We start from the raw sequence: 21,109 nt of genomic DNA, 5'->3' as shown, positions 1-21,109 counted from the left end.
ATGCAGTCCGCACTTTACCTCGATGTAGGATTGGCTGTCCAGCCCACCAAAGGCAGTGTTTGGCTAATTCTAGGAGTTTTCCCTTCAATCTAGAGGACAGAAAATGTACTTAGGCTTCTGATCTGCTTTCAAAATAAGTGAGCCCAGAAAGGCTTTGATAATGCAAGGCATGCCTGCTATTTGCCCGCAATCATTTTAAATAATATAATCTAAGGAAAAAAAAAAAAACCTTTCCGAGTGATGAGCTGTAGGACTTTGCTCTCCCAGGTTCGCCCCATCAGGCCCTGTCAAGGAAAGCAGGCCGGCTGGGGAGCAGAGCTGGGTGCCCACGAGATCATTCTTGCTGCAGTTCTGAGCAAGTGTTTGGAGTCAGCTCAGCGCACTCCTCCACCAGAGGCTAGACTTGTGGTTGGCACATGAGCTGTCGGCTTCAAAGGGCGGTGCCCTGGGGGGAGGGGGACTATCAAACCCGAGAGAAACAGCTTTGACAGAACGCCACATTTTTTAAACAGTCAAGTCTTCTCTCCAAATGCCTGTGCGTGGAGCACCTTGATCCCTGTAGAGAAAAGCTTGATAGTGATCTAGTAAATAAAGCGAACCATACCTTACCACTCTCACAATTTAATTTAAAACGAGCATGTCTAATAGGCAGCACTTGAAAATGCGTTTCTGGAATTTGTGGTTTGGATTTCAGTCTCCTGAAAATAATATAATTTTATATCTACTCCATGTGTTTGGACTCCAACTTGTTTTGACTAAAGGACTTGATTTGTCAAGATGTTTTCTCTGCTGGAACTGCTGTGAGGAGCGTCGGTTTGTATCTAATGCACTTACGCGAGGCCCTTTTACCTCCTTTTAAGAGCATTGTGGAACTTTGTGTTGTTGTTCCATTTCTTATATGGCTGTGCTTCATTGGAAAAGAGAAAAGATTTATGAAAAACACTCAAAGAAGACCCAGTGCTTGCCTCTGGGCCCTTAGTATGAGTTCCTGTGAGAGCTCCATGGCCTTAGGCAGCAATAGAAGAAGGCCCACAAGGAGAGAGGGCACAACTGCTCAGGGTAGCCCTAAAAAGCTGGAGGTGGTGAGGGGGTAAGAGTTGAAACACTTCAGTGGCAATTAAGCTGCCACCAGGTTGCACGAACTCCATCAAAGAAAGTCCTCATTATGAGGACCGAGGGGGCCTCACCGGGAACCTAAGGGCGGCACTGCGGTGGGCCTCAGGAAGGATTGGGCCCAAGAACTAGAGAGCCACCAGGAAACCAGACAGTTCTTGAAGGCTTGCTGTGGCCTGCAGAAGCTGCCGAGAACAGCCCTAGCACCGTGTACGTACTCAATAAATATGAGTTGAGTGAATGGCTGGAGAGCTATGCCACGGCTTTTGGTGCTTCTTAAGAGCTCAGCTTTGACTGGGCCTCGTCCGTCTTAGGTCAAGTCTTGATTCCCAGTGAAGGGTCTCGAGTGGGCCCAGCCTGGGTCGGGGCCCATTCCTGAACCGTTCAGTTGAAGTTGGGGGGTATGATCACACCATAATTACATGGCTGCCAGGAGCCCACCCCATGGCCGTGGGGATGGAGGAGACTATTCATGTGTGGGCGGGACAGATACCTACAGATGCATCTACAGCAGTGGTGAAGGATGCTGTAAGGATAAAGGGCAAAAGTGATGAGCCTCAGGTGCAATTTGAGGTCAGGTCCTTGGACTGGGAAAGCTGGACGTGCCTGGAGGACATCTAGTCCAGGTCCTCACTGTTTGCACAAGAAAAATGAGACTCAGACGTGAACTGTTGGCTTAGGTCCATTATACTTTATGGCATTTCTGACAAGAGGAAAACATCTTAGCATTTGGTGTTTGTTGATTAAATCAGCACAAGTCTTGGAATCTATTTGCAATACTATTTATAACTGTTGTTTATATTTTCTTCTTCTTAATTATGCTACATACTGTGGTTTGATTTTTGTCTAACATTTGCTAAATATGATCCATAAGTTCTAGTGAGATGGATTTTGGTAGGAATCGTGAAACAAAAACTTGGTTTTGGCAGGCTACGAACTTTGTTTGCCTATGAGCAATTATCAAGAGCCTCTCGTGTGCTAGTCACTCTTGTGGGTAAGGAAGATACAGAGACAAAGTAGCCATCCTACCTTCCATAGCATAGCTTACATTGGAGAGCTTACAGTTTGTTAGGGAGATGGACAAGAACATTGAGGGTTGAGGGGACGAGAGATAAGTGGTATCTGGGTGGGGTGTGAGGACACAGAGAAGGGGGAGCTCAGTGTGTCCAACCAGTAGGAGTGAGGAACAAAGTGATGAAATGCCGGGCTACATGAAAGGAATTCCAGGTAGCTCCAAATGGCTGGGTCTAAGAGCAGCCTGTGAAGAGTGGAAGAAGGTAAGATAGAGAAATAAATAGAAGGCAGATCGCGAAGGGCTGGAGGCTTGACAATTGACCAAAAACAATGAGGTTCCATGGAATGTTTTTTGGAATTTATAACCAGTGTATGTGTTATAAAGATCACCTGGAAGCACTGAGCGAGGGGGTGGGGGAACGTGGCCAGACTAGCATCAGGTTGGGGAGAGAAGGTGAGAAGATGAGAGTCGGGGTGAGGTAGGGGCCGAGGGAATGAGGGCAGTGATGCAGCGCCGGCGGGTCCCACAGGACCGGGCATTGATGGGATGTGGAAATAAATGAGAGAACATTGTCCAGGGTCAGTCACCCAGTCAGGGATGGCTGGATGGCAGGTGTTAACGTTCTCTCTGACTTGGAAGCAGGAATGGAGAAGAAAATAACTTGCATTTTAGAGTTTAGGTGCCTGTGAGACAGCTTTGCAGCTCAGCAGAGCTGAGGGGCCACTGGCCCATGTGAGGCCCAGACCGTGGACAGGATAGGGCCGCCCAGGGACGGTGTTTGCGAGAAGAGGCCCAAGCAGTCAGGAACACAGTACATGATGGGGCAGGTCAAGCAAGAGGAGAATCCATGAGGAAGAAGAGAAACTGAGAGGGCTTAGAAAGCAGAGAGGGTTGGGGAGGAAGTTTCTGGAAAGTGGAAGCCATCCACTGCAGCAAACGCAACAGTTAGGCTGAGCTAATGGCAGAGTGACTCTGGCAGGTGGCAGCCTTTGCGATGAGATTAAATAAAGACCCACGAGGAACCTGGTAATTGGCTGACGTTGCTGAAGAACTAAAAGTACAGAGTTTTAAGAGATGAAAGCTAGTAAAAATGCTTTCAGTTTGAAGAATCTGTTTATAAATGAGAGCATGTGGAATGTATCCCACTCTGGTATGAGACAGACCTGGGTTTCTGTCTCAACGCTACAGCTTATGAATTGGAAAACTTGGGACAAGTCGCTTCACCTCTGTAAGCCTCACTGTCTCCATCTGTAAAATGGACCTTCTGCCTACTTCATAGAGTCCAAGATTGTGCAGAGTAATGCTTGCCCCACCCCCTGCTTTATTTTCCTCCACAACACTTATCACCTTCTTCACTTACCAATTTACTTTTGTATTTTGTCACTCTCCCCAACGAAATATAAACTCTGTGCAGCAGGGAGTCCTCTCGGGTTCGTTCGCGTGCGGAGTCCCCAGTGCCTAGAGCAGTGTCTGGCCCACAGTAGTTGCTCAATAATATTTGTGGACTGGATGAATAAATGAGTAAAAGGTTGTGCTAGACGTGAAGTGTTTGGCGGCAGTGGCAGTGCTGTTACTTCCTCCTGTTGGGAGAAAAGCCATTACCAAGCCACCTTCAAAGTCAGCATGGCGGGTCTCAGGGCCCAGTGCCCTTTGGGCCAACGCTCCCATTACGCTGTCTCCCTCCTACGAGGCCCGGCCCATCGTTGGAGGGTGGGGGACCTGACCCTTGCCTGTGCTGGGGACAAGTAAGTCACACATGTAGAGAAACAGATTGGAGGAGAATCAGCAGCTGGGTTCTTGGAACGCCTGGAGAACTCCAGAGAAACGGGGAGCAGAGGAAACCCTTCTCATAGAAAACCAGTCAGGACATCAAAGAGCGCTCTCGGGACCACAGCTGCAGAGAAGGTGTCGGCAGCCCCTGCTTCAAAGGCTGGATGGATGGTGGGGAGAAACTGTCTTCTCTGACCAGAACCTGACGTCTTAAAATCCCAGCCAGTGAAGGTTTAGAAAATGAAAGAAAGAGCAATGAGCCTGACTTGCTTTATTAATCTGTGTGTTTGTGACGGCAGTAATGACGCTTAACTCTTTCATCATCAAAGTGCCTTACACCATGAACCCACATACAAATGGGACTCAGCCGAATGTGGCTGGTTATAAGGAATGTGTTATCCTGATGGAAAAGACTGGAAAGGCTCCACTTCCCAATAGCCTGCCGATTTGACATGTTCTAAAAGGAAATCTGGTATCAAAACATAAATCTAAACAGAAACCAAAATGGCAAACAGCAACATGCATTAATGGGGCCCGTTAATTTGTACCACAATCAACATTCCCTCAATTCGTTGGCCAAAGGGTATTGTTCTTTGTTGTTGCTGTTCATTTCTTTTTTCCTTTTCATCTTTCAATACATCCTTCCAAGATTCTCACAATGTACTTCAGAGTCCAGACTCTCTTATGGAAAGCATATGTCTTTGGGAACATACTGTACCACTTGAAGTTCTGGAGCCATTAAGTGAGAAACAATTGTTTGTAGGGTTGGAAGGAACCCCGGTTAGTTACTCAGCCAGGAAGAACCACACGTAAAGCAAAGAGAGAGTGTCTAAAAGATCTCAAAGAAAAGAAGAATATCTCCAGTTACCCTGTGGACCTCATTCATTCATTTTATTCATACAACATTTGTTGAAAGTTTATCATGAGCTAGCTCTATGCTCAGACCCCAAAATACCGAGATAAATATGATCAATCCCTACCCTCCAGTAGCTTACAGCCTAGGAGAGGAGATAGGTCTATCAAGGTCGCAGTCCAGTGTGACAAGGCCAAGGCAGAGGTATCTGTCAGATTCGGGTCATGGGGCAGGAGTTGAGAGTGGTTAGGGGGAACTTTTAGAGGCGAGTGTGCCTTTTAAAGAGGGTAAAAAGGAAGGAGGTACAGAAGGGGAGGCAGGGGTACTTTACACAGAGGAAACTGTCCGTGCCACATAAAACAAGATGACGCAGTTGGTGCTCTAACTGTTTAATAACTGGAATGTCATGGGCACAGACAGGCCAAAACCCACTGGTGTGGTCCCAACCAATGCCTGTGGGCTAAAGATCTTTCCTCCTAATATGGACAAATCCCCAGGGTATATCACTGAGCAAAACTAAATCTGATATCGGGTGGCTAGAAGTCAAGACGGCAGTTACCCCTTGGTGAGGTCGTGACACGAAGGGGGCCTGAGTGGGGATCCAGAGTGCTGGCTTTCTGTTTCCTGATCCGGGTACTGGTCACAAGGATTTGTTTAGTTTGCGAAAGTAAATTCAACTGCACACTTGTGATAAACGCTCCTTTCAGTGCAAATGTTCAGTAAAGCGTTGTATGTTTAACAAAAAGGTTTTTAAAAAAGACCTTGCATTCATGGATGGCTCAAGTCCTCGTGAGTGACTCCAGCAAACAGTGCATATGGAGGAGATGAAAATAGAGGCATAAAGCAAAGCCACGTGAGAAGAGCCTTATATACTGGATTGAGGAGTCTGAACTTTATCCTCAGAGCTAGGAGACTCCCCGGAAAGAACGTGAGCATGTGATGGAGCTGAGGGGTGTTTAAGAGTGTGGCCTCTGCAGTTTGGCCCCTGGCTCCAAGGTTTAGTCACGACGTGTAAACTTCAGTCTCTCCATCTGTAAAATACGCCAATGATTGTATTTGCCTCCTAAGGATTTTTGACAATCGGATAAGATAACGCACAAAAATTCAATAATAAATATTTGCACTTTCGAAAGCTTACTTAGGCAGGAACAAGGAGACTGGATCGGGGCGGGGGTGTGTGTGTGTGGCCAGACCGGAGACGGGGAGACTCTAACAATAATCTAGCAAAGAAGGAATGAGAGCCGACCAGAGCAGGGATAGTGGAAATCAAGGAGAGATCAGTGAATTGGAGGGGGAAGAATTAACAGGACTTGATCTGGGAGATGAAAAAGACAGCACAGTCCAAGATGACTCTCAAGGGTCTGGCTCAGGTGACTGTGAAGGAGGTGATGCTCTTAGAAAGTCAACAGAAGGAATAGACTTGGGGAAAGATCATGCATCAAATTTGAAATCTGTTGAGTTGAGGGATCCCAGCAGGCATCCAGGTGGAGATGGCCACAGCAACTCAATAGTGATGCTAAAGACATAGATTTGGGAAGCCTATAAAAGATTATTGAAGGCATATGAGTAGATGAGGTCCTCAAGTGAGAAAAGCAAGGGGCCGAAGATGGAACCCTAAGGAGTGTCGACACTTAAAGGGCAGACCAAGAAAAGGAACCTATGAAGGAATTTGAGAAGAAATCAGTGGAAAGGTAAAAGAAATAACCAAGACAGTGTGCTATTGTGGAAGCCAAGAAGGGTGTTAGCCACTGTGACAAATGCCACAGAAAAGTCCAGTTAAATGAAGACAAAGAACTGTCTATCGACTCCTACATATGACGGCCATTGGTGACTGCAGTGAGAGCAGCTCCAGGGGAACAGTGGAACAAAAGCAGGATGGCCGTGGGTGTGTGGTACTCGGACTGGAAGACAGCAGTCAACAAATGCAGTCAAGGGGATGGAGCTACAGCGCAGAAGGTTGGGGGGTGGGGTGAGGTAAAGATCAAAGAGTTTTATAACTTTTTCAGTGTTCACCACCACCCATTTTGAAAAAGTTTAGACCTACTTTTCCTTCTTTCTTTCTTTCTTTCTGCCTTTCATTTCTCTCCCTCCATTCCCCTATTTCTCTACCTCCCTCCCCCGCATCCACTCTGAGTTTCCTCTCCAGAAGCCAAGGAGCAACTTACATAACTGGAAATACTTAATGTATTACCTTTTTAAGTGTTTTTAAAACAAGACATTGGAAAGTGGGTATATTTAGGCAGGGGAGTCAAAAGAACCAAATTGAGAAAGGAGTTGGAGTTGGGGTAAGAGCAGGGGCTTCCTCTCTTCCTGTCAGCCTGATGTCCCACCCTGCTGCTCCAAGGGACCGTCCCTTGGCCCAAAGATGGCTTGTGTGTTAGTGGGAGTGAATGAGTACAGACATTTACCACCTTTGTCTACCCTCCTGGCTGGAGTCAAGCCTGTTTCTCCCACCTCGGGCTTCAGTGGCCATGCAGGCAGCTGACAGCATCCTTCCCATAATGACTCCATGCTGCTGTCCCGGCTGGGCCTCTGGCCTGCTCCCCCGACCTGGTGACCGCTTGCCTGCGGCGCTTCGCTCACAACACTTCTGCCCACTTCTCACCGAACCATCCTGGGCTTCCAGGTAGGGCTCAAACACACTGTCTTCAGGAACCCCCTCTCGTCCCCTTCAGTTAGTCACTAGGTCTATATGTTGGCCTTGCACATTTTCTGAGAGATTACTGGGAGACATTCTCATTTTAGTTGTTTTTTTTCGTTTGTTTTTGGTTTTGGGGGGGTTTTTTTTTTGCAGTACGCGGGCCTCTCACTGTTGTGGCCTCTCCCGTTGCGGAACACAGGCTCCGGATGCGCGGGCTCAGCGGCCATGGCTCACGGGCCCAGCCGCTCCGCGGCATGTGGGATCTTCCCGGACCGGGGCACGAACCCGTGTCCCCTGCATCGGCAGGCGGACTCTCAACCACTGCGCCACCAGGGAAGCCCTCATTTTAGTTGTTTTATACTACTTTGCCTCACTGGTGGAATCATGAGGCACCAGGAGGAATTCTCCACGACCTCCGGTGCAATGCTGCACGCGGAGCAGGGCCTCAGCTCTGGCCGAGGCCAACCTCAGCTGACTGAGGCTGGTTTGCAGAAGGTAAGGGCGTGAAGTTTGCACTCGAGGGTGGGTGCAGGGCTCTTGCATCTTTGCCCACCCTCCACCGCCCCCTCCTAGGGCCCTAACCATCCGTCAATTCCACAGACATTTACTGAGCACCTACTCTGAGCCAGAAACTGCGCTAGGCACACCAGGCATTTAGCAGTGAACCCGGCAGACAAGATCACCGCCTCGTGGAGCTTGTGTTCCATTAGAGGAGACGGCCGTCAGGGGAGAGACGATGACCCCAGGCTGTGGCGCGTGCTTGGAAGGAGATGCACGGAGCTCTGTAAGGCAGGAGCATGCTTATGCTGAGACCTGCAGACCGAACAGGAGGGGAAGTTGCCCTCGGTCTTCTCTGCGTATTTAATAGTGCTCCTGTAGCTACTGTAGTTTAATAGTTACTCCTGTAACTTTGCTTTCAGTAAAATATTTATTGCAAGGGCTGTAGGAAGGTGACATGCTGTGCGTGTTCCTGGTCAGTGCGCTCACAGACCACTAACACATCCGACCCCTAACAGATCCCACCCTCTCTGAGGGTTGTTCCTCTCACCTGAAGACGCCTCTGACGCCGGGGGTGGTTTCTTTTGCAGGTGAGCCGGCCTCATCCCAGCGACCACCCTCTTCTGATTCTCTTCGTGGTGGGCGGGGTCACAGTCTCGGAAGCCAAAATGATCAAAGACCTTGTGCCATCCCTGAAGCCAGGAACCCAGGTACCGAGTCCTCAGTGATATGATCTGAACGGGAGGCCTGAGGCAGGAGTGGGGAGGGCGGACCAGGGCCTTCATTAGGCTCCCCCGCGCTCCTATCTCCATCCCGCTGCCTCCTTTCCCCCTGCTTCTTCTGCCTGTCCCGGGGCCAGGACCTGCTGTGGGTTGAGGGAAGGGGGAGACCTCTCCTACCTCTGGGTGGCGAGTGCTGAAGCGCTATTCCCAATTCCTACAGGGCTTGTATTCTCTGGCGTCCAATCGGTCCTTAATTACTCAAGAGTTTTGGCTGCTTTCCAGGCTCCAGATAATTGAGGGTGACTCCCGGGGACCATCTCCGCCCTGTGGCAGGGAGAGGATGGGGCTGGAGGAGTTTGGGAAGGCCCCTTGTCATGACAATGACAAGTGTAGTATCTTTCTCCTCTGTAGCCTCCTGCCAGGTCCCGTCCTCCTCCCCATGCAAATGCCCGGTGGTTAAGACACAGCCCTCTAGGTTTTCCAGGCCCGAGTCTGCATCCTCCCTCCGCCTTTTACTAGCTAGGTGATTGGAGTGAGAAAAGCCCTCCGTTTTCTCATTTAGGCTACGGGGCAGAGTGGTTGGGAAAAGAGTGCCTTGCCCGGCTGCTTACTTATGGGCAACCAAGGCTCTGTCCTCTGGGGGCTGAGGGGCCTCAGAACTGTCCTGCTGGGGCACCGGGAGCCTGGGACACCTTCCCATTGACCCTCGCCCCCCGCCCAATTGAGACTTGCTTTCGGGGCCTGTCTTCAGCTTTGCCATGTCTGCATGCAGCCAGCGGCTTTCTGTGGTTTAGAGAAAGCAGAACAGAGATGCCAGTGCAGTGCTTCAGGTAGGACCCTGGCTTACGTGGGGGACTGTCCACCACAGGCACACGGAGCCCAGGGGGTATTCCAGCCACGCCTGGCTGCTGGTCTGGGTGGGGGGTAGTGTACAGTGCCCTTGTCTCCCAGCTCCACCCACTCTGTGTATACGCACTCAGCCAGCCAAGGAGCCCCCATCTCTGCTGGCGTCCGTAATCTGTACTCTGTAGTGCAGCACTCAGGGGCTGCTTCCCGTTGCTGACAAAGCCTCCTCAAGCAAACACACGAATTCCTTGAGGACAGAGGCTGGGCCTTCCCAGGCCTGAGCACAGGGCAGGAGCTCCGGAAGCCTTGTGGCCTGACGGCCTGATGTGAGGCAGGAGAACTGGCTTGGTGTCAGGGTGGCCGGGACACCTGAGACGTAGAGAAGGCCTGGTTTCCGAGGGTCTCCAGACACCCTACTTAGGAAGGTGACCTGTACCTAGGGAGCCATGGTATGTTGTTGAACAGGGGAGTGACCAGTCATTGGCTGTGACCATTTCTACCATTACTCACACCTGTCATGGTCATAGCTGGTGGAATTTCTGATAAAGTGGTAAATTCGGCCTTGTCTCACACCCTCTCCGTCCGCAGTGTTCAGGGTCTGTTTGGTGAGCAATTGCCTTTTTGAGCAAGACATCCTTTTTTATCAGAAAGCACACTTCTCACTGCCCCTAACACGGTGAACCAAACTTTTAACTCTTCCGAACAGCGACGCATTGTTAATAGCCTGCCAGACTGTTAATCTCCACTCTAAAAGGATAAAATGCAGACGTTTTCAACGCCGTGTGACCTGAGTTTGACAGCAGAGACCTGAGATCTGTAGTGGCTCAGTGGCTCGGCTGCAATCTGACCGACCTTGTGCTCAAATCGTCTGCAGAGAGAGTGGCTCAGAGAACCTGGGGCTTCAGGAGCAGCCTTGCCTGCTGCTTGTGTCACCGCTGCTGCCCCTAACTCCTGGGCCACACAGAATCTATGAGCAGATCAGCCTCTCTCCTCCTCCACAGGTCCTCCCCCAGGGCCACTCTTCTCCAAACCGAGTATCTTCAATTCTTCCAGCCTCCCCACCCCATCCCGTGCCGTGGACCTGAGTGCCTCAGCTCCCGGGCGGCTCTCCTGGGCCCCCAGGTCTCTCCCTCTCATGCTCACTTACAACTGAGCGCCCTTGCCATGGGCTGATCAGTGCAGAGGCACTGGGGCCCCCTCCTCCTCCTACCACGGCCCCTCCCTGCCGCTGGGCCTTCTTTTCCTACCACCCTTCTGCTGGCCTGCTCCCCTCCAGCCTCAGGACTTTGCACTTACTTTAATCCCTCAAACAGGACCTGGCACCAGCTGTCGTGATTATTCATTGCATACTGAATACTAGAAACCGTACCTGCATTATTGAAGCATAAGATAAAAGCAGCTTTTCTGTAGACTACGCCAACCTGTTACTGATTCTGGGATTATGGACAACTAAAACCACTCTGTCTTTTGTATCAGTTGCTATGATCCGTACCTACTGTATATCGACGTGGGTGCTTTTTGGACCCAGGTGCAGGAACTTACAGTCTCTTAAACCGGATTAGTCGATTATCCAGTAAACATTTATTGAGCATCTGCTCTGTGCCAAGCACTGTTCTTTGTGCTGAGGATAGAGCGGTGACCAAGCCAGACTCGTTCCTGCTTTCATGGAACTTACATTCTAATAGTAAGTGATTGACTGACATTAAACACGGAAGCTCCAGCTAGACATGAGTGTTCCGGGAACATAGGCAGGTGCTGTGATGGGAATACCTGGGGGCTTGGAGGCAAGAGGTTCCTTCAGATGGCACCGGCTTCCCCTGGAGCAGAAGGCTGGTAAGCTGAGATTTGCAAGGCATTTGGGGATCTGCTCTTCAAAGGAAACTGCCGATAGAAGTCACTTAAGGCACATCCAGAAATGAATTCTCTTTTACAAAAGATGGTAAGGATAGCATGAAACAGTGGAATCCGGAAACCCCATTAGCAGCTGCTAGTCCTCGAGGATGGTTGCTATACTCTAAAATGGGGTGTTTTCTCCGCTCTCCGTCTGTGGTTCTTGGTAAACGTGCTGAGAGAAAGTGGGCAGCTGGAGAAGGCCCTCCTTCCTGACTACAAAAAAAAAAGGATCAGAGAGGCAACCTCTCAACCCCACTGCAAACAGCCACAGCCATGAGCAGGAGACTTTGCAGGCTTGCCCTGGTCTGGGGTACGTGTGCTCAGCACCGGCCTCTCTCATTCCAGACAGCTCTGCAGGCTGAACCCTGTAGCTGGGTCGTGGCCAAGAGGCCAGCAGAAGCCTGCGATTGTGGGAGGAAAATAACAGGGAGGGACCCCTCCAGAAAATACAGGGAAAGGCCAGCTCAGGAAACAGAGGAAGACCGAGTGACCAAGCCGACCCTGCCATCACAGCTCTTCATGGGCTAGTGCACGTTGCCCAGCCACACTTTCATGGGCATCTACATTTCTGGAGCTGAACATTTAGTGAGAATGTAAGAGGAAAAAAAAATTAGACCCAGAAATATGCTCATACGCATACAATTTTGCACAACTGTGGAGGTTCAAGGATACCTAAATCCTGGATGTATACCGTGGCTCCAGGTTATTCTAAAATTTGAAGCCCCAGAGAGAAGAGTCAAGTGACTTCCTTTTTTTTTTTTTTGGTCTACATTTAATTTGTTCTGAAGTTTCTTACTCTAAGGAAAATGTCAGTGAGATTCAAAATTTTTATTTTTACCTGAGTTAGCTCAGGGCCTTATAATTGGAAATATTAGACGGCATTACACTGTTCATATCGTTCCTCTTAACATTACCCTTCGTTCCTACGCACTTCATGTGTCTCTGATATTTGTAGCAATCCACGTAACAACGCTGAAGTCATTTACAGTGGAAGGTTTTTGTTCTTGTTGTTTTCCCTCAAGAGACTTCTTTTTAAACAACCATCATGAGGGACAAAAGCTAAGAGGCGTCTGAAATCTCATCAGGTTCCTTAGGAGAGCCTAAGCACAGCACACTCACCCCTCGGGCAATGAGAAGGCAGTGAGTTTTCCAGAAAGCTCGTCATGTCTTTTTAATTAATCCACTGCCCCACTGTTTTAACGATACAAACATTTTATGTTTAACACACGTGTGTACGTGCGTGTGTACGTGCAGCACCTGTGCTAATGGGGGTGAGTGGTGCCTTGAATCTGACATGTGCTCCAAAACCAGTTCATCAGCTGGATGAATATGCGTGTTGGTACCTGTGCGTATTAGTCGCTTTTACTGGGAAGCATCTCCCAAGGTCAAAAGAAAAATAGAGAAAAACTATTTTTTACCCCCCTCTCCTTTCACTTCACAATGTTAGAAACCAGAGGGATATGGAGTCTAAATCCTGGGTTGCCGGCTTCCCCCTGTTCAGCAGAAATGGAACAGGAAGATGCTGGCACCTACAAGTTATGACCCGGAGAAGCAGAGGTGGAGAGAAAGCTAGCAGGCTGGGTCACTCTTGCAGGAGCCAGGGTGGGCTGAGGACAGAGACAAGATGCCCCTCCTTCAGCTGGAGTAGAGAGCCTGTGTGGAGCCCCAAAGGCAGCTTTTTAGGGGCTTGGTTCAGAGGCACCCTGGTGTCCTTCACCCTTGCCTCTCTGATGGAAATTTTCATCAGTGCCCTTGGTTGCCTGGGAAAAAGCCAGTCCTCCGAAAGGAGCTCTAGTGCTTAATTTACTTCATATCACACATTTGATGACTATGTTCATAAAATTTAAATTTCATATCCAACAGGCCAATTTCAGATTGCTTTAAGCATTTTCTTTTTCATTTTTGAGTGCCATTTCCCCCCATCTAGCTAACTTTTTATAATTTTAAGGACTGTTTCAGTCAAATAAGGCAGAAATGCTTTTTGTCGAATACGCTCAAAAACAGGAAATGCTCAAAAGCGTTCTGAAGAACAAAAGCCGCCTAAGATGTGAAAATGCTTAAGGACCATCACTATTATACTATAAAGGAAATGTTAGTGGCGTGATCCTGCTTGTTCTTCAAAATCGGCATTTTAGACAAGTGGGTTTTCAGCTGAACTGATCTGAAACAAATTTACGCAGAGCTATTTGAGATACCAGAGCCTCCTGGTGTGAAAAGCTTCCTGCTGGCTAAACTCACTGCCTCCTTCCTAGTCTTGATTCTGTTCATTCATTTAATCAGTCATTGGCTAACTCACTATATCGAGGACCTACTAGGTATCAGGCACTGTGCCGGCACACAACAAAGAAACAAGGAATACAATGTGATACCAACAGCCATGGGAACATCCTCAGTCTTCAGAGAGGAGTGGTCTGGGAGGGCTTCTGGGAGGTGGTGATGCCTGAGTAGATTATTGAAGGATGATTAAGAGGACTTCAGGCAAAGAGTTGGGAACTCTCGTTCCAGATGAAGAAGCATCCCCAAAGTGCCATTTGTGAAACTGCAGATCATTTAGGGTGGCTGGAATGTGGAACCAGTGGTGAGGGGTGTGTGGTGGCCAGGGGGTGTGGTGGGGTGTGGAGTGCTGAACAGCCCTCAGTCTCTAAAGTCCTGGAATGCTCTCTAAGACGGTTGGACTTACAGATTTTTGGTTTGTGGCTACCATGAGGTTTTGATATAGCAGTCTATATACACACAAGATTGTTTTAAGTTGCTGGTCTCTTAATTTCAAGTGCATTTTGATATCATATTTATGTCTGGAGGATTTCCTACCTTTACTGTATGTTTGCCTTTACTCGTGAGCTTTCCCATTCGTAATTTTCCTTTTTCTAGTTGTGGCCTTTTCTTTTCCCTCTAGAGAAGTTCCTCTAGGATTTGTTACAAAGCTGGTCTGGTGGTGCTGGTTTCTCTTAGCTTTTGCTTGTCTGTAAAGCTTTTGATTTCCCCATCCAGTCTGAATGAGAGCCTTGCTGGGTAGAGTATTCTTGGTTGTTGGTTTTTCCCTTTTATCACTTTAAATATATACTGCCACTCCCTTCTAGCCTGCAGAGTTTCTGCTGAAAAATCAGCTGATAATCTTATGGGGATTTCCTTGTATGTTATTTGTTGCTTTTCCCTTGTTGCTTTTAATATTTTCTCTTTGTCTTTAATTTTTGTCAGTTTGATTAATATGTGTCTTGGTGTGTGCCTCTTTGGATTTATCCCGTATGGGACTCTCTGCACTTCCTGGACTTGAGAATGTTTCCTTTCCCAAGTTAGGGAAGTTTTCGGCTATTATCTCTTCAAATATTTTCTCAGGCCCTTTCTCTCTCTCTTTTCCTTCTGAGACCCCTATAATCTGAATGTTGGTACATTTTATGTTGTCCCAGAGGTCTCTTAGACTGTCCTTATTTCTTTCGTTCTTCTTTCTTTATTCTATCCCACAGCACTGGGTCAGGCTTATAAATGGTGGAGGGAAGGCAGTCAGGATTTTAAACCTATGGATAAATACAATCAGATTTACACTTGGGGAAGATGGCTCTGGCGCATTTATCTCCTCTGAGTCCACCCCAATAACTGCGGTGAGCTGAATAGGGGGAATGCATCAACCGAGTCTACAACCTTTCCCCTCCAAGTTCCTCAACCCTGTTGATAAGACTTAACCATCCTATGGGACTCACTCTAGCCATTACACTTGCCCTCACCTCAGCCAGAGAGGAATTCACCATCTTGGCATTGGAGCTAAGGACCCCAGGGGCTGGCAGCGGTGGTGGAGCCTGGCGAGCAGGAGGGCAGGGGAGGGGCTGTGGCCATCAGCTTCCCTGGCCTCTCCTACCTCTCAAGAGTCTATTCTTATGCAAAGGATTTTTGTCTTTATGTGGGCATTTTTTTAAATATCTGAATAAGGGTTTCTTAACCTGTCTATGAGTCCTAGTTATCCACCTAAACCTCACCTAAAACTATATTCAGAATCTTGTGTGTACACATATGCATATTTTTCTAGAGAGTTTTTAGCTTTCATAAGATTCAGAAGGAGGCCTATGACGCAATCACAAAACACCATCAAATAGCAGCTCAGAATCGCTGAGCACCTCACGTGCTCTACGCACTTGGCCTTCTGTAATCCTTGCCACAGTGCTACAAGCTCGGGGCTGTTGTTTTTCTTCTGGGTAGGATAGAGTGAGGCCCCAGGTGAAGTGACCCTCCCCGGGGCATGTAGCCCATCCGCGGTGGAGCCGGGCTCTACTAGCATCTGGTGAGCGTGCTGGTCTGGGCACCGCCAGACTCAACCATCTGTTGGACCTGGCCCAGAAGCCCCGGAGGAGTGAGTAGAGACCCTGTCCTCTCTCTCCAGAGCCACATATTCAAATGGCATCTACACCATGTGATAAGGGGGTGCTAATATTCACTATCTGCCCTCAGACTCTCATCACATGGCTTTCTAGGAAAGATGTGAGCACAGATTGTTGTGTATTTTTTTCTGCCAGAAATATGACTTGGCTGACATTAGCCATATATTTTCAAGGATAATTCTCTTTCAAAAAATAGTAACATCACTGCTTTCAAAGATTAATTTTTGTTTTAAACAGAAAACTTTTTAATAACCTCATTTCTTTAACAACAACAAGCACAAGAAAATTATAAAATGCTTCCTTCTCTCCTCCCCTCCCTCAGCTTCTCCTCCACATTGGAGCGTAGGCTCTGGTTTTTGGCCAGTGAGTTGGTTAATTCATTGCTTTGGTTCCACCTGGGATAGCTTTGGGGGTGGGAGGGGTAGAGAGTGAGGTGTGAGTGCCAACTTGCTTCCCCGCAAGAGGCCTGGCCAGGCGGTGTGGCCCCTTGAAGCCAGGCCTGCTGCCGGCCTGCGACCCCCCACGCTCAGGGTCTGGGCTGTGGCACCTGACTCATACCTCCTTCCCACTTCCCATAGTCACCCCCTTATCTACTGGGTGTACAACCCCTGCCTGGGCAAAACCTCACCAGCCTGACAGAGCGCATCACTGCTCCAGCCCAGCCCTGGGGAATGAGCTCTCCCAGTGCTACAGAGGGAAATCTGCCCCAGAAGAACGGCCCAGTCTCAGGGAAGCAGAAAGGGGCATCACGACGACAGGCCAGAGAGGCCCAAAGGTCCATGTGGACTAGGGAAGTTAGCAGCCTTCCCAGAGCCCTTGATGATAGAGGAGTGACCAGACAGACACTTGGACGCTGAAGCCAGCCTGCCTGGGTTGGAATCCTGACTCAACGGCTTCTGCTTCCTGTGTGTCCTTGGACAAGTTGCTTAACCTTTCTGTACTTTTATTTTCCTTATCTGCAAAATAGGAATAATATATGTAGCTACTTCATAGGGTTGTTATGAAGATTAAATGGATATTAAATGAGATCATCCTCAGTGCGGGACCCACCATAAGAACTAATAAATATTAGCAGATATCATCATTATTATCATCATTGTTATGGGTCAAACGGTGTCCCTCCCAAAAGATGTTAAAGTCTGAACCCCTAGTACCTGTGAATGTGACCTTATTTGGAAATAGGTTTTGCAGATGATCAAATTAAGATGAGGTCATTAGGGTGAGCTCTAATCCTGTATGACTGTGTCCTGATCAAAGGGGAAATGTGGACACAGAGACAGACACACGTAGAGGGAAGACAATGTGAAGACGTAAGGGAGCTTAAGAGGGAAGATTCTCCCTCACAACCCTTGGAAGCAACCAACCCTGCCAACACCTTGCTCTTGGACTTCTGGCTTCCAGAAGTGTGAGACAGTAACTTTCTGTTATTGAAGTTTGGGGTACTAAGAAATTAATACAGCCGTCATCATTATTACCCACAGCGACAGCCAGCTCTCGAGTGTGCCGTCTCTCTTTCCCTGAAGCAGCAAAGGCTCCCTAGAAGAGGGAGAGACCTCTCTGTTGAGGTCACGTTACTGGATCACAAAGCAACGGTCTGATCAAGTTCAATTCAGCAGCAAGGTGGTGGCTGGGCTCAGCCCTGCTCAGTGCCCACTGGTTAAAGGCTCAGCAGACTCAGCCCACCGTCCCACCAGCCATCCTTCCCAGCCCGTGCGCCCTTCCTTACACCCAGGACGCTAGCATCGGTGGCATTCAAGCTGCCGCCTTCTGCCTTTTTCTCCACAGTACCCACTCCATGCCTTCCCCCAAAGAAATGTGTTGCATTTTATTTCTCATCATCTAATAAGCTGGGATTGGCTCTCCTAATTGTCTGTGGTGTGTTTGCCCCTCCCGTTGTTAGGTAATCGTGCTGTCCACGCGACTCCTAAAGCCAACTAATATCCCTGAACTGTTATTTACAACTGACCGGCTGCATCCAGACCTTGGCTTCTGAGCATCTGCTGAGAAGAGGAGACCTACCCGAGCTGGAAATCCCAATACTATTTTCTGTCCCCATCCAAGATATGCCTCCCAAACCAGTGTCCCTGTTACTAATCGTGGGTATGACTGAATTATGCCCAAAGAATCTTTTTTTTTTTTAACATCTTTATTGGAGTATAATTGCTTTACATTGTTGTGTTAGTTGCTGCTGTATCACAAAGTGAATCAGCTACACGTACACATATATCCCCATATCCCCTCCCTCTTGCGTCTCCCTCCCACCCTCCCTATCCCACCCCTCTAGGTGGTCACAAAGCACCGAGCTGATCTCCCTGTGCTATGCGGCTGCTTCCCACTAGCCATCTATTTGACATTGGGTAGTGTATATATGTCCATGCCACTCTCTCACTTCGTCCCAGATTACCCTTCCCCCTCCCCGTGTCCTCAAGTCCATTCTCTATGTCTGCATCTTTCTTCCTGTCCTGCCCCTAGGTTCTTCAGAACCTTTTTTTTAGATTCCATATATATGTGTTAGCATACACTATCTGTTTTTCTCTTTCTGACTCACTTTGCTCTGTATGACAGACTCTAGGTCCATCCACCTCACTACAAATAACTCAATTTCGTTTCTTTTTATGGTTGAGTAGTATTCCATTGTATATATGTGCCACATCTTCTTTATCCATTCATCTGTGGATGGACACTTAGGTTGCTTTGCCCAAAGGATCTTGATACCCACACAGTGAAGTACTTTGCTGGCATTGCTGAGATTCTTAAAAAAGAAAAAAATTTCATTTTTCTAAAGGCATCAAACTGCCTTTCAGCTGGCCTAACTCATGATAATTCCGCTTGATCCTTAACCCTCTCTCTGTGATCTTTCTGATTCCACCTGCAAGTTCATTCATTCTAAATGAGTGCCTGTTGGTGAGTATTGGTAGATTACAAGACGTTTGATCCGCAGTTGCTCAAGGAGAAGTTCCCCATGCTTTAGAATCGTGAGTGTGAGGAAAGTTTGGTTTTTAAGATTATGTAGCTGAGGAGGGAATGCTGCAAATAGGATCTGAGGCTTTGTTTCTCTCTTGATCTGAGACATTTCTGAAAAGGCCCGAAGGGAGGGGTAGCAGCTAGGGCCGTGCTGATTGTCTGCCTGTGTTGTAAATCGCCTGCCTGTACAAAGGGCTGCATTGTTCCAGTTTGCTTACTGGGCAGGGCTGCCAGCCTGCTCGGAACAGGAGTGGGAGAGAGGTTGATTGGAGGGCTGTGCCTGCCTGTAGAAGGTTTCCTCTCCTCCCCAAGGAAGGCCCCAATAAAGATATCTAGTCCAGGGAGTCTAGGTTGGAACCTCACCCCCCACGACTTTTGTGATATCACATTTCTATAGAAGTATAAAGCTTTCTTTTCTGTGAGTCTAACGCTTCCTTCTAGCCATAACAGAAAAACCTAGACTGACAGAGTGAAATTATATAAGAGCTCCAGCAAACATGAACTGCTTGGAACCCACACATTTGTAGGTGTATAGTTCATGGAAATTTCTAACATCTCTGAAAGAAGTTTGTAATAAAGAGACAAAGCTGCAAAATACTGGCTAGTGTGGATTAAACAGAGGAAATAAAATGTAAACCAAAACATTCACGTGTCTCTGCTTTTAGTTCTCTACAAAACACTGTTATGAGAAAACTGTGAGGTTGGAAATCATTTCGAGATGTCATTGAAGCAGGTTTTCTAGACACCAACGTTCTTTATTTTGTCCAAGTATGTTTTCCACCTAACACCAGTTCCTTCACGGTGCTGAAATACTGGAGACCTCGGATGCTTCTTCCATTCCACTCAGTTAAAAGTTTGAATTTGAATAAGGAAGAAAATGGCAAATAGCCCCAAAGAGATGATCATTAAAGCAAAGATCACTCTTTTCTAAAAATAAAGAAGTAACCTGGGGGCTTCCCTGGTGGCATAGTGGTTGAGAATCTGCCTGCCAGTATAGGGGACATGGGTTCGAGCCCTGGTCCGGGAAGATCCCAAATGCCGCGGCGCAACTAAGCCCGTGTGCCACAACTACTGAGCCTGCGCTCTAGAACCCGCGAGCCACAACTACTGAGCCCGTGTGCTACAATTACTGAAGCCCGCGTGCCTAGAGCCCGTGCTCCACAACAAGAGAAGCCACTGCAATGAGAAGCCCATGCACCAAAATGAAGAGTAGCCCCCACTTGCCGCAACTAGAGAAAGCCCGCACGCAGCAACGAAGTCCCAACGCAGCCAAAAATTTTAAAAATTTAAAAAAAAAGAAGTAACCTGTTGTGTGTCTCCAGTCTGCATTCATTCATTCATTCATTCATTCCCAGCTATCCAGCGGTATGTACCAGGCACTCCAAGAGCTTCTGCCCATGATATGGGGAAGGAGAGCGGCGCATCCCGGACACAATGGCTCTCACAGAACGAGCAGCTGGTGCTTCTCCTGACACTCGAGCCCTGTGTGAGGATCTGCTCAAGGATCAGTGTTTGGGTTTTTTTGGTTGGTTTTTTTCTTTTGGCCTTACCCCATGGCTTGCAGGATCTTAGGTCCCTGACCAGGGACCGAACCCAGGCCCTCAGCAGTGGAAGCCCAGAGTCCTAACCACCGGGCCGCCAGGGAATTCCCGAGGTTAAGTTTTAAACCATATGTCTATATGCAACGGAAACTTTCGGGAAATAGAAAAACCAAACTGCTAACAAGTGGTTCCCTCTGGGAAGCAGCATATTATAGGAGGACTAAGAGAAGGGAACGTCTCGCTCTCAATATATGTGTGTCATTTGAATATGTTTCACAGAAGACAGGTATTTGTGTTTTACTTCCGTGCCTTGAGTGTATTTTTACAAGTTAATTTTCTCTTTTATAAAAGAATATTCAAAAGCTTCTCATCTGAAATGATAAACAGAGGAAGTTTCTGATTGTAGACTTTATCATTCAGCAGTTACTATGTCCCGAAAATGCTCTCGGTACTAGATTAAATATGGTCCAAAGCAGTCTCTGAGTGATGGAAGGTTTAGTTTATAATCGTCTTTTTCCATCTCTGTGGTCGCTGGTTGGAGGAATTGAGCTAGGCAGACAATCAGGTAGCGGAAGGCTTTGGAGGAAATGTGAGCTGAAAGAAGATCCTGGGGATCAGAGTTTGGTTTGAATAAGAAGGTGGGAGGCACGACTTGGTGTAAATCCTGCAAAGAGCCTTTACCAGATAAGAAAAAAGAGGGGACTCTGGAAGTAGCACATCGGGCCCCTGGGCGGAGCTTCCCGAAACCTCTCTGGCATTGCCTTCTTCTTGGGCTCACTGCCCGGGAGAGGAGGGGGTGAGGGAGAAACGATCGTGCTCTTGGTGTGCTATGAAGGAGCAGTGGTTAGAACAGAGCTCCATAGTTTTGTCTGGGTTTAAGTCT

The 21,109-nt window shown here is 48.0% G+C and overlaps 1 protein-coding gene across 2 annotated transcripts in view; it reads left to right on the top strand.

The window, feature by feature from the left end:
* SCFD2 (sec1 family domain containing 2) overlaps positions 1–19,329 on the top strand; it is a 405,336-nt gene extending 386,007 nt beyond the window's left edge. The window contains exons 8-9 of one of the 2 annotated variants that reach the window (XM_032633104.1): positions 8,481–8,600; positions 17,622–19,329. In XM_032633104.1, the coding sequence (XP_032488995.1) occupies positions 8,481–8,600; positions 17,622–17,714 (213 nt within the window). In that variant the 3' untranslated portion in view covers positions 17,715–19,329. The remainder of the gene's footprint in view (positions 1–8,480; positions 8,601–17,621) is intronic. The other variant, XM_032633105.1, reaches the window with a different exon arrangement.
* Positions 19,330–21,109: the final 1,780 nt, after the last annotated feature.

Source organism: Phocoena sinus, chromosome 5 (genome assembly GCF_008692025.1).
Source record: "Phocoena sinus isolate mPhoSin1 chromosome 5, mPhoSin1.pri, whole genome shotgun sequence".
NCBI classification, from domain to species: Eukaryota; Metazoa; Chordata; class Mammalia; order Artiodactyla; family Phocoenidae; genus Phocoena; species Phocoena sinus.
This window is presented reverse-complemented; position numbering and strand designations above follow the sequence as displayed.